This window comes from Sinocyclocheilus anshuiensis, unplaced genomic scaffold, assembly GCF_001515605.1.
Source record: "Sinocyclocheilus anshuiensis isolate Anshui unplaced genomic scaffold, SAMN03320099.WGS_v1.1 scaffold1418, whole genome shotgun sequence".
Taxonomy (NCBI): Eukaryota; Metazoa; Chordata; class Actinopteri; order Cypriniformes; family Cyprinidae; genus Sinocyclocheilus; species Sinocyclocheilus anshuiensis.
In genome coordinates, this window is record NW_015558607.1 from 70,427 (window position 1) to 84,531 (window position 14,105).

Here is a 14,105-nt window from a genome sequence, read left to right on the forward strand (position 1 = left end):
ATAATAATTTCTAAACATTAAACATTGACTGTCAGTCTTTATTCACCTGTTTCTCGTTGTTTCTCATTAAAATTAATTAAAGTAAAAAATAGTGTAAATTACATCGCTAATGCCATAGAATAGCATATTGTAACGCAGTGTTACAACGTGCCCCATCTGCGCAACTGGAGTTTAAAGGGGTCATATGATGCGATTTCAAGTTTTCCTTTCTCTTTGGAGTGTTACAAGCTGATTGTGCATGACTGTTCAAATGCGGAGTTTTGCGCATTGTGTGTGTGTGTGCGCGAGTGAGCGAGCGAGAGAGCGAGAGGGTAACATCACAGTGGAGTCAGCTGTCTTAACCGTGGCTTGTGTACTGCAAATACATACACGCGTCATCACTGTGTCTGTCAGGCGACTCTGTTCCCCTTTCGGGCTCTGTCTTTACATTTATTTTGAAAGATGAAGCTCGCGATTATGGTAAGGAGCGTTACATTTCCGACGAGTGCTTGCGGTGTTCGGCCAATCACAATGCACTGGGTCAGCTGGCCAATCAGAGCAGACTGCGCTTGTCGGAAGGAGGGACTTTGTAGAAAACGAAGCGTTTGAGAGAGGCGGGGCATAGAGGACCTACAATAATGTACAGTATTTGAAAAATAATGTGTTTTTTGAACATTAAAGCATGTCAACATATTCTGTTACACCAAATACACAAAATAATGATCTTTAAAAAAGCATCATATGACCCCTTTAAAACCAGTTGCAGTCTTCTGCTAGTTAGCAAAGCATTTAAAAAAAAACTATCTAAACTGATAAATAACAGATTGGAGATAAAAAATAATAATAGCAGAGTTGTCTCATTTCAAATGATTAATAAAAACAGAGATGAAAAATTTACTTAAGCCAGAATTTACTATGGTAAAGTAAATGTTCATTGATATCTTCAAAAGGTTTTTGAATTTTGGCACACATTTTTCTATATAATGTTGATATGGTAACTAATAAATACTGTAAATGTTGTTATGCTAGCATGTGTGGAAATATTCAAACCATGTGTGTTACAACTAACCCCGCGTTACTTTGTGCCCCGCGCTCCCCTACTTGTTGTAAAGTCAAAGACACTGATAATTACGTAATTAAAATATTTATTTAATGCTGTCCATGTTATGTTGTATTTAAACTGCATCAACATTGTGAACTTTTATAAAGATACAGTACGAATAGCACAGTGGCAAACCATTTGGCCTTATTTGCATTATTAAATATTGTGCATGAGACTCACGACTGGTGGATCCGCGCTACTTTTCTCTGTAGGAAGAATTGTCGTTGCCTAAATCAGATGTGGAGTGTATAAAGATGTTAACTGTGATGATAAAGATGACTGGCTAATGTCGATTTTCAGTGTCAAGATGCACATATAAACTGTGTGAAAATGGGCTCAGTGTTTTTGTTTACAAACGTAGACTGAGAATACAATTCAACGCATTCTACACAACATAACATAGCCTAACAATTAAATTAACTATACCGAAAATAAAATAAAATAATAAAATGAAATAAAATAAAATAAAATACAATAAAATGCAATAAATAAAAACTAGTTCCGTGGTTTCAAGATGCAGTTTTGTGACTTGCAGTATAGGCTATCAATAATACTCTTCTGATAGGCTACACACTCAAATCTGATACTGTCTAGATGAATTGGGAATCGGATCATATTTCTCTCTAACCTTCGTCACCCGACAGTTCGATCTCAGCACACCACTACCCTCTCCTGGCAAAGATGAGTTGTCATTGTATAACAATAAGGATACAGGTATTATTCAACGGCAAATGGGATACGCGTAAAAATATAGCAGACCATGAAGAAGGAATGACTTATTAATTCCAGATAAAACAAACATATCTAACATACTAATAAATCATAAATAACTTATAAATTAGGCATAAATTAGGTCATACACAAAGCACCAAACATAAAAAATACACTAAAATCTGAGCATAAATTAGGTTTAATCTTTACATATATTGTGATATTTATTATTAATTAACACAAAATAATTACAAAATAATAAAACTCTTAAAATGTATCTATTTATTTCATTCGATTTATTCTATATATGATTCTGTGTGGAATTTATCCTAGCATTGTAATAGAAAAAAGTATGGGAAAAGCTTGCTTTTATCTATAAACTATTTCTTTTGCTACTTAACATTTCCTTCAAACAAGATCTCCTAAATAATGTTACAAATAAAGATTAAAAAAATTTAAAAAAAATGTCAAAACATTTAGAAAAGGGTTGTACTGGAAAAGCACAGGAGAACGTATTGTAATATCTACAAACTTTCATTCTAATCTGACAGATGGCGCTGTACAATAAAGATTTGCCATCTGAAACTCAGCTAGACCTTTCCACCTCTGTGCCGTCCTTGGGGGCTAAATGCGCATTTGAACAAATGGTACAGAACACGCATATTGCATTAATACATGGTTAAAAACATTTGCGTAATCGCTGGCGCAATTAATTTATATCATCACTTTATAATTACCAAATGATGTGCTTGCGCCTTTATGCAGTAACTTATTTTTCTGCTTGCGTAAGCATTTCAGCAATTTCCTGCCTTCTATTGCAGGGTAGTAGAGGCATTGGTGGTGGGGGTAACGTTAACTACACGCATTCTGATATTTTCCCCCGTATACAGTAGTGTTTCAAATATATACCTTCCAGGTTGTTATTTTCAGTCACCATGGGTCAGACCAATAAATAATTATTTAAAAAAAGAAACGAGAATGCTGGTCTGTAATACCTACATACTGACTTGAAATCTGATATAAAATATTGGAAACTTTCCTAATTTCTGTACACACGTGACCCTGGAACAAAAAGTAGTTCGTTTGTGCTCTGACTGTATTCTTCCGCTTGCTGTACCTAAAAAAAATTGTTAATGTATTTTTTTTTAACGTCATAACAGTTAAATATTTGTACCTAATAATGTGTGTATCTATATACTGAAATACAGAAAAAGCATTGCTATAGTCATACAATACTGCATTCGTGGAACTACTTGACACAGCGTATGAATATGTTGTCCGAACGTCACCTTTTTTCAATGGGAAGCCATGATGGAAGTTTGAGAGCTTAACAGAGGAGCAGCGAAGGAAAAGGACCCGCCTGGAGACCGCTCCTACGTGACATTTAAATATCGAGTTTTTAATTTCTTGGTGGAGGCTGTCACCTTTCATTTCATGTGTTGGAACTTGGGCATCGCGGATTGTTGCAATGTTCGATGGCTTTTATTTTTTTAAGGATGGGTAGACGAGCTAGCGCGCTAGCCGTTGAAGCTAGCGGCTAGACGGAACGAGAGCGGAGTGCGAGTGGGGCTTTGACAACCGTTCTTGAGGTGGAAGCGCACGGAGAGGACCCTCTCTCCGCCTTTCCATTCAATCACGGCGGCTACGGTGCGACCAGAGACTTGTCGTGCACTAGAAATTCTGCAGTTCGAGACGTGGGACGTTGCTTATCTTTTCACCCAGGGCTCGTCTGAGCTGAGGAGGGCATTTTGGAAGCCGGGCCTGTGGTGGTTTGGAGCGAGGCCCTTGATGAGAGAGCCACAGCAGACTCCATTCTAGCTAGCAGGGGGACTGCGAAACGAGCAGAGCATTAAGTCGACCGATCGTCCGAAAGCAACAATACTCTCTCACACACTAAAAACCGTAAAGACTCCTGTCACAGCCATGGCTGCGATCATAAAAGAATTTGTCAGTCGAAACAAAAATAGATACCAGGAAGATGGATTCGACTTGGACTTGACCTGTATCCTCTTTGATCAATCAAATGTCCCTGTTCTGTCTATTGTGTAGAAACCAGTGTCTGCAGTGAAGGTAATAGCTTGCATCTTGTTCTAAATCGATAAATCTCTGAAGTTTCATGAGAGGATATAGACGAAATGAGCGTCTGTTTATTTTAAATGAGTTTATTTTATTATTATTATTTATTTAATTTTTTAGAAACTATTGGCACTGGCACCTAGTCGGCGGCTGGAGCTTGACGTGATCTAGATCTATTAGGTTTTGTAGCTTGATCAACTCGAAGCCAGCGCCGTTTAGATTCATGTCAGTTCTCAATTTAACCAAGTCATCGAGCAGACAGAGAATAAACAGACTGCACGCGCACTCGTTTCATTTGTACAGTTGTTCTGGGCAAGTTACATGTGCAAACTACAATGTAAGCAACGTCAGGTTGTAAAAGGTCATTATTTTCCATTCTGATCCATCGATTGGCTGCTAACCTGAAATCCAGCACACAAGGCTTCTCGCACGAAAACTGCAGTTTGGGGGGTTTAAAACAAAAGATGCGTCGCGTAGAGGTCTCACTGGCTTATATAATGCGATGGATTAGATGAAATGCACAAGCAGTGTCACACAAAGAGCCATTGCATCAGCTGCTCGCAGAACATAGATCTCGCGCTCAACTTGGTGTAGTTTTGATTTGAGCATAAATGAGTCAGTTCACACGCTTGCGTACAAAAAGGAAATGCTTTAGTATGTGAAGTATGTCTTTTTCGTAATCGCAGGAAGGGATTCGTGCAGTCCTGTTAAAGAGGTCTTCCTCTGTAGCGCTGTATTTTAGAAACGTCACTGATGCCTGCTCACTGTTATGTGCCATATGTCAATGTCATTTGTGTTTTTCAAGCACAGACATTGTATGCATGTACATTGCTGGTTTTGTGATGGCTTTGTTCAGGTGCATTACATCCTTGCAGATGAAGTGGAAAAGTGGTTTGATTACTTGTTTTATTTCAGCAGGATTCGGTGTTATTGAAGATGAAATATTAAAACCAAACCTGACGTTTAGCTGTAGTGCAGTTCACCGCACTGTCCTGTTCGTTGTCCTGTAATATACAAAAAGACAGGTGTACCAAACACTAAGAAACAGGCAGGGCTGGAAGGACAGTTAGAGGGCAGGATCAAATAATTGAAGAGGTGCAATTATTTCTCTGTAGCACTATAACAATGGCTTTAGGAATCTGGTAGGCCTTGGTGGATGTTTTGTCAAGAATTTTGAAATGTTAAGTGTATTTACACTAAACAAGGATGCAGTTTTGCTTTAGATCTAGTGTGTTACATGAGTAAACTGTGAATGAATTGATTGCACGGACATTGATTTGCAGGGGCTTTGATGGTGTGTGGGTTCACTATTGCATTGCATCATGTTATGCACTCATTGCATTTAAAACACACACTGTGTTGAAGTGGAATGTAGGACTCTATTCTTACAGAAGTTTCAAAGGATAAATATAGAGAATGATTTCATTCTTTCAGTCCACTTTTCATGTTACTGATAAAGCAACACTGTCTACGGCAATGATTGATAAAATGCATCTTGTGTGATCGTGGGTCATGAAATATGTTTACTAGTTTTAAGCTTACATTTTTTTCTTTCTTTCTTGAAGTTAGCCAAGATGAGACTTTTTAGGATTTAGGTTTTATTCGATCCATTTATTCCCAATACATTTGCAGTTAAAAGTTACTTATTTATTTACCTGAAATGTATAACACAGTTCTTTAGATTTTCACTTGACAATTGCTATAGACTTCAAAAATAAAGCCATCATTTGATGCTAATTTTTAAGTCTGCGAGGAAAAAAAACAACAACACACCAATGTGCGATGTAATGTCAGTGCAGCACTCACCTGATTGGACAAAGTTCTGCTCGAAACTGTCCAACATGGACTTAAATTATTATTATTTTTTTTTTTTGTCAAACCTTCGATTATTTTTATGTCCAGTGAGTATCATGGATGTCTCATTCAGTGCATCATATTTATAGCTGGTTATTTACTTATGCATGGCATTTATCTTAAGCGATATGGTCACATTCACTATGACTAAATAGGTCATGCTGATTTGAATTTGGATAATATTGTGTGCAATTCTTTGAAAGATAAATATGTGGAATGCATTTTTCTACATATTTTGTTCGGACAACTAATATAGGGAGCTTTTTAAAAGAGAGCAGTGCATTTGTGTTATGGATAAATATCCTGATTGATTGAGTTTGATCAGATCACTATGATCTGTTTGCTGAATTTGTCCGTGTGTTTCAGACTTTAAGGATCAAAGAATTGTTCTGTCATCTGAACCATTAAAAATAAAGACCCAAGATTTTTTTTACATGCATATTAACTGTTTCATGGAGATGTGGATCTCTTAACTTCCTAAGATTTTCACTGTTTTATGAACTTTATTTTTAGATATTTTAAAATTTAAACTCGTTATGATTGTCATGTGAAAACAGTGAAATCTAATTTCCTAGCTGCTTCAGATGGTAAACATTTAAAGACCTCTTATGGCTTATCAGAATCACACCATCCCTGAGCTCGTATCCATATAGCTGTCAAAAAATATTTTTGTTTTTTTTTCTTCTTTACTCAAACGTAAAGTTTGCCAGATCAGGAGTGAGAACCACATGCTACACCATCCGAGAACACAAGACGACGTTGCTTACCGTCATCTAGCCCAGATGTTTTTTGTTTTCTTTTGTCTAGAGCGTTCTGTCAGAAACCATCATTGTATGCTACTATTGTTGAGATTTTTTATTTTTTTTTTGAGATCATAATTAAGGCTCTGTTTAACTTGTTTGTATACAGATTAGAGTGATCACGGTAGATTTAACATCTAATATTTTGTTGTATTTCCAGACTTGATTTTTAAAGTAGATTTAAACAATTGTGAGTTTCTTTGTGATAGATATTGATAGAATTGCTTTGCCAACCGTTTGTCTGCTATATCAGGGTCTGATTAGATCATCTTTGACTATATAGGCCTGCATGTGTATGTCGGACTGAAGAAGTGATGCACTCGATATGGAAAGGTGAGGAAGGAATGTAATTCCAGGCTGGGCTAAGGCACAGTGTGATTTATTTAGTGCCCCTGTGTAGCCTTCTGGGTTAGAGGTCTATGCATTGGTCTCTTAGAGCGAGAGCCATCTGTTCTATATTACCCAGAATCCTGTTATCTGAGCTCTCATTGCACAACTAAAAAGTAAAGCACAAGGTCTCCACTTAAACCGGGGCTTGGTCTTTGTTAGTTTTCCTGCTCCTTGTGGCGTCATTTAGCTGCTCTGCATTGTTCACCTACCTTGTCTCAGCGTTTTTGATATGTGTTTAACTGGTTGTTACAATTGTGCAAGACCAGGAGCCAGTGGACTTTATAAATGGGTTCATATTAAATCAGATGATTGTATTTTTTTTCTCTTGTCCATATCAGTTTCCCTAGAAAGAGTCTCTAGATTTCTTTAACATTGCTATCTAGATATTTATCCTAATATAATCGCAATGGGCTTTCCAGCTGAAAGACTTGAAGGTGTCTACAGAAACAACATAGATGATGTAGTGCGGTAAGTATTCGCTTTTTATTGTCTTTAGAAATTTTGTCAGTATAACGTGTGTCTGTGAGTCTCTTTTAACATTTATAACCCATGTTGTAGCAAAACAAGAAAAAACTGCTGATAGTTACTGCTATAGGCCTTTCACACAGTGTATCTAAAACCTCTGAAATGTCCTGTTGCACTGCTTTATCAGTTTGCAGTGTGCACCTTCAGTGGCATTTTATGAAATGTGTAACTAATGTTAGACTGTGTCATTCAGTATGCCATTCCACAGTCATACGAATAAATGCATTTGTGGTGTTAATTGCTTGACTGTAAATATTAGCCTTGATTGTGCAGAAAATGTTTAAAATAATGGTTTTATGTTCCAACCACAATTCAGAGCATTAGACATTTTTTTTCTAGTCATCCATAGTTCCCTAGTGATGTTGCCTAATAATTGCGTAGACTAGTTGTATTTACATGCACATTCGAACTTCTCAAAAACTTTTCGCCTAATTCACAAAACATGCCTATACAGTAGGGCTGAATGATTAGTTGACATTATCGACAAGCATCTGATCATAGCGGTGTAGAGGTTAGCACCAGCTTTGCAGTTCCTCTTTCCAGTAAAGTCCAGTCACGTCACATTAATTTACATAGCACTTTATGCAATAGATTGCTTTAAACCAAGCAGCTTTGCAGTATTAAACATGATCAAACTGTCAGTGTCACAGTTCCAGTTAGAATTACTACTTTAAATTACCTTTTAAATTAAAGCTTAATCTAGCTATGGACTGCTTTGATTAATGTAACACTATAAGGTGTTTTAAGAGAGATTATGTTCTGAATAAAATAGTTTACCAAAAATAAAACTTCTCTTACCTTTGTTCAATATCCATATGACTTAAAAAAAGAAGTCAGAATGATGAATTAATTAAATGGTAAATGAGAATGTCTTTGTCATCTCATTTTGTGTGCCAAATATGTTTATTTGTATTGTAAAAAAAATAATTGTATAATAATAGTAATTGTATGATAGTAATATAATTGTTTGACATTTTCAAAAGCTGAAGTGATTGATTACCTTGTTTTATTTTTTATTTAGAATATGTATAACTCAATATGTTAATTGAAATAATCGACGATTAGTAAATCATTCTAAGAATCATTTTAATTGATTATCAAAATAATAATTTATTGCAGCCCTAGTACGCACATGAATTTATTAACCTAGTTCTAATATTAATGAAATTGATGTGTTATAAATGAACGGCTCCATATAAGGGCTTTCCACGCTACCTTTTATGTATTTTTTAAAACCTGTAGTCACCCTTGTCAAACATATGCTAGAAAGACACCCTCTTGTCGTTACAAAACAAGTGTGCCGCACAAGCGCTGAAAAGTGAAAAAGCGCTAAATGTTTAGATCGCCCCCAGGTGGCTGGACCCAGTATAGGTCATAAACCCCACCCTCTCCATGTAATCCAATGGGATGCGAGACAAACTAAATAATTAATTAAAAAACACTTCGTATACATTTTTTCCAAAGATGGTTTCCGTCATTTTAGGTAGTTCTTATTAGGGGTGGGCGATCTGTCGATTTTATATAGTGATCGATCTCGTAGACGTCTACGATCTACTTTTCAAGTGAAACGTAGAGAACCGTGATCTTTTATGTCCTCATAATAATGTTAAAACTACAGCAATGACTGCCTATTAGATGACTGTGGCTGGTCAAATTATATCCCGCGTCTCTATCATGTGTCTTTCATGCGTGGTGACGTATTTAAAAAAACAACTCCACATGAGCTAGCAGTAGTACTGCGATGAATCAAATTTTAGTTTCAGTTTCGATTTGTGCCACAAGCTGTTCCAATAATTTCAAGCGGTAAGCTTTCGCCTCTCCTAAACTTAACGTTCAAATCAGTCCAATCATGCAATGTGACTGTCATAAAATGCAGTCTGCTGTGGGACATGCTTTATTTTAAAAAGTGTTATTAAAAGCGCATTAACTGCGAAAGAGACTGTTCCCCAGGTGTGTTCTGTGCAAGCGCTCCGAGGCGGCGCTAACACAAACAAGCAAAGTATATGTGGAGTTTCAGGTATGCGCATAAATGATCAAATATACACAATATTATGTCAAAATGTCTGTCTTAGCGCGTATTTACATAAAGACAGTCAGTTATGTCTTAAGTGAACATAAACAATTAGGAAAGAAATAGGATGCATGTCAGTATATTAGATACGTGCATTCGGTCTTAAAGAGACAGCAGCCTAATAAACCTACTGCTGTCTGTATCATTAATGTTAAACAACAAAATACAGAGACAATCACTCACTCTCTTGAATTAATCACTTTATAACTTTAATAAGAATCAATGTATATTTGATTCATACAATGATGCAGCGTCTTAAAGTTTAACTCCGGCTTTAATGTCCATTTTTGTTGTTTAATGCAATACTGTATTTTAAATTGTTCAAATAGGTAAGTCATAGGCTTGTTCCACTCTGGATATTCTCAATAGTACATCTCAAAATAGGGAAGATCGCAATTCAGATCGTGATTTTGTGTGACAAGATTGTGATATGATATTTTGGGAAGATCGCCCACCCCTAGTTCTTATCATGCTGATGTATGTTCAAGTGTTCGTTTTTCTAATAAGTTTGCTTTTAATTTGGCGTTATTTGATGCTAATGGGGTGTGTTGTCATGATTGTGATCTTGTTATTGGGTCTGTGGGAGTTTGAGACTGATGAGAGATTATTGTTCTGCCATTCCACCAAAACTTTGGCATGTCAAAAAGTTCAGAATGTTATTGTAAAAAATCTATATGAATCAAGTGGTTTTATAAAAATTTAGACGTGATCACTTTATAATATGACAGTTTTAATTTTGCAATAAAAGATTTAATTTAGATTTTTATTCATATATAAACATTGATCAATGCAGATGGATAAAGCACATCAAATATGGTAAATGGAAGAAGCAATGAGGTTTGTTCTCACGGGTCAGGCAAGCACATTTCATCTTCTGCAAGAACAGTAAGGGTTGGTCTCGCATGTGAAGCAGGTACGGTTGATTACTGTAACCAATATGATTTATGTATGTGCATTGATCAATGTTTCTATGTGAATATAAACTTGGATTGAATTTATCGATTCTGGTGCATAACGTTAAAACGTCTTTATGAACCTCTTGAAGCATCAAAAATTTGGTGGGATGGATTTTCAATGGAGTGACAGAAATCTCTCTGGTTTCTTGATTTATATCTTTGTTTTGAAAATGAACAAAAGTCTTTGGATTTTCATTTTTGTGTGAACTCTTCCTTTAACCAAAATCAACCGTGATTGTCTGGGAAAGTAATTGTTGTGCTCTTTCTGCAGATTCTTGGATTTGAAGCATAAAGATCATTACAAGATATATAATCTGTAAGTGTGTTTCAATAACTTCAGTTCTGTCAAATGCTTTTACTGCTAGAACATTTCCTCCAGTTTGCTGTTAAAAGCAGAAAAGCTGCAATCATGTTCAATTGAACATTAAAGAAAACAAGCTGCTTGATCATTGTGAATGGAAGGCATTGTCATTGCACATAGGTCTGTTATTTAGCTGTGAATGTTCTGTTAGTTTTGGCATTGATGCAAAGTTCTTAAGCGGGAATGTTACGTTGAAGTTCTGTACTTATCTGTTTCTTTGTATTGTTTAGATGTGCGGAAAGACATTATGATACTGCCAAATTTAACTGCAGAGGTAAGATGCTTGGATTGCATAAATCTGCCATTTACAGATGGTTTTGAAATTTGGTAATGAAGGTCTCAATGAACTCTTTATTTTTCTCTTGCAGTTGCACAGTATCCGTTTGAGGATCACAATCCTCCTCAGTTAGAACTTATTAAACCTTTCTGTGAAGATTTGGATAAGTGGCTCAGTGAAAATGACAATCATGTGGCTGCCATTCACTGCAAAGCTGGAAAGGGACGTACGGGTGTCATGATATGTGCGTACTTGTTACACCGAGGCAAATTCAAAAAAGCACAAGAGGCTCTGGACTTCTATGGTGAAGTTAGAACCAGAGACAAGAAGGTGACGTATATATGTTTTTGCTTTGTTTCCTTTCCCAAAAAACTCAAGTTGTGAATTTTAAGTTTGTGTATAGAAATGTAAATTAAAGGATAAAAGTTTTGATAAATTTTCATGTCAATGAAAGCAATGTCCATGCTGATGTATAATTATGTATGTGGGTATATGTGTTATTACTATCATAATAATAATGTTACAGTGAAATGTTTCGAACCTAAAAAAATCTACTGACCTACATCATTTCCCCCTGAGTATTCTTCTGTGGAGTGCAACAGTGCCCATCCACTTTTTTTAGTGACCTTTGTTCTGGAAGTATTTTTCTTGTAGAGAATCAAAAAATGGCATAAAAAAAGAGTTGTATCCCATTAATTAAACCAACCAGCTACGAGGTGAATCACAACCTTACAAACTTAGATTTGAAGCAAAAAAGTCAAAAAGGCAAAGGTACAAGACTGTGTACTTTATTAAGGGAAAGATCTACAATCCTATGAAGCATTGCAAATGACCTAATGAAATTAGAAGCAATGGAGAAATATCAAATTAAAAGCAATGGAGAAATATCAAATTATTGATTTAGAAGAAGTTGATTTATAGAAACAATATTTTACTTTTATTGCAAAATATTTGTATATAAAAATATTTAATCAGTTTGAGACCTTAGGGAGACTGACTCTATTATGTATTGGTTTATTTGTGGGTGGGTGCTGTGCAGCCCTTGGGCATGGTTTGCTTGTTTCGATTCTCTGATTGGTTGAGATTTCTTTGCAGTGTCATGTAGTTTGTTTGGGTTTTTTTTTTTTTTTTTTTTTTACCAGGTATTCTGTTAAATTATTACATACATTTTTTTTTTGAATAATGTGGGCTGATCGCATCAACAAAAGCATATACCATAAATTTACAACCTTGTAGATTACTTTTAAAGGTTTATAAGTCTTTAAAGGTTTGTAAATAATTGTTAAAAATCAGTTCCCCTTTGGAGAAAATGGGTGGGATTTTTACTTCTGGAACCCAACTGCTGCACCCTTTTACGGAAGTATGATGCAAATGTGTTGTGTTGTGTTGAGGCCACGGAGGAGATGTTTGCATTAACACTACAGGTTTGCTGTATCACAGGGAGTGACTATTCCCAGTCAGAGGCGATATGTGTACTACTATAGCTACCTTCTGAAGAATAAGCTGGAGTACAAACCTGTGGCCTTGCTCTTTCACAAGATGGTGTTTGAGACAGTGCCTATGTTCAGTGGAGGTACTTGCAGTAAGTGAGCTCTTTCTTTTCTTTTTTCTTTTTTTCCTTTCTAGCAGTGTTGTTTATACTTTGTATTGTCATCCGTTACGGGCTATTTGATCTTAAGTGCTCAGGTGAGACATACTGGTGTTTACACCTGGTATTACTTGCATCTCGCATGTGTCTTCTGTGACAAGTATGGACTTTTCAAACTTTTGTGATTATTTTCTTTTAAAATTACATGTAACCGGCAAAGTTTAAGACTCTCGTTTTAACTTGGTGCATGGTGGATAGGTGAGTTGGAAGCCCTTGAAAGCATTAGTGTTTACAATACAAATGCGACGTGAGCACATGCATTTCTAACTGCTGGCAGTTTCACATAGGATGTGCCAGTCACAAAGGAACTGGGTCTGTTTCGATGAGATGCACATGGTAAATCACAGGCAGTTTGTTGGCGGCACGCAAGCAGTGCACATACACCTAATTCAATCAATCTCTATTCTGTTGCCCAGCTCTAAACTGCTAAATGTGGACAATTAGGCATTAAGGTAGTGCTGGGCGGTATGACCAAAAATTTATATCACGGTATTTTTCGAAATTATACCGGTTTCACGGTACAAGACGGTATTTTTTTTTTCCATGCATGACCGGGTGTTAAACATATTTTCTACTGATTGAGAGAGGAAATACTGCAGTATATTGACTTAGAATGGCCTATTTTACTGTCATGATGAGTGAATATTGTCAAAAAATACCAAACTAAATAGTGACTAAACACTACCCCTTTTAATGTTAACCAGGAGTCACTCTCATTTATAATCGCGGCATCGTCTGATAAAATCAACATGCATCTACACTAAAGAGCGGCTATGCAGTTGTTTTGGCTATATTACTTTGTCTCATGCAGCGCACTGCCTGCGTCTGAGTAACAAACTAAAAAAAACAACAAACAAAAAAGTGCATGTGATATTAACAGATGAACTATGCTCATATTTATAATTCCAAACAATCAGTAAGCGACAGGTGCTTGGAAATGCTGTTTTGTACTCATTTATTGACGAGTCAGCTGCGGTGCAGTAAACTGAATGCGTTGCTTCTCTGCCGCTCACTGCACGGAACAGACCCCGAGAGAGGTGACACTTCTCCGGGAAAGTCAGACCAACTGAACCATAGCTAAGGTTTATCCAAAAAAAGTCGCTAGGTTTGTCATATGAATATTCTATGGAAAAAAGCCGCTAAAAGGGTCTGAAAGTTGCTAAATCTAGTGCTAAAGTCGCGCTCGTGTGTGTGACGCGGGAGCTGATGACAGGGGACAGTGGATATTTGTGGCGGTCAATGTGGATATTGTGGATGAGTTCTTCTGTGTCATCACGTTCTATTAGTTCTACAGCTTCAGTTTCGGAACTTTCACGCTTAGTAACACAGCTGTTCCCTCACTACAGTGCAACAGT

The 14,105-nt window shown here is 36.4% G+C and overlaps 1 protein-coding gene across 1 annotated transcript in view; it reads left to right on the forward strand.

Moving 5' to 3' along the window:
* Window positions 1-3,104: 3,104 nt before the first annotated feature.
* Window positions 3,105-14,105, forward strand: part of LOC107680269 (phosphatidylinositol 3,4,5-trisphosphate 3-phosphatase and dual-specificity protein phosphatase PTEN-like) — a 21,621-nt gene continuing 10,620 nt past the window's right edge. The window contains exons 1-6 of the mRNA XM_016476091.1: window positions 3,105-3,794; window positions 7,296-7,380; window positions 10,736-10,780; window positions 11,056-11,099; window positions 11,194-11,432; window positions 12,543-12,684. Coding sequence (XP_016331577.1) covers window positions 3,716-3,794; window positions 7,296-7,380; window positions 10,736-10,780; window positions 11,056-11,099; window positions 11,194-11,432; window positions 12,543-12,684 — 634 coding nt within the window. The 5' untranslated portion in view covers window positions 3,105-3,715. The remainder of the gene's footprint in view (window positions 3,795-7,295; window positions 7,381-10,735; window positions 10,781-11,055; window positions 11,100-11,193; window positions 11,433-12,542; window positions 12,685-14,105) is intronic.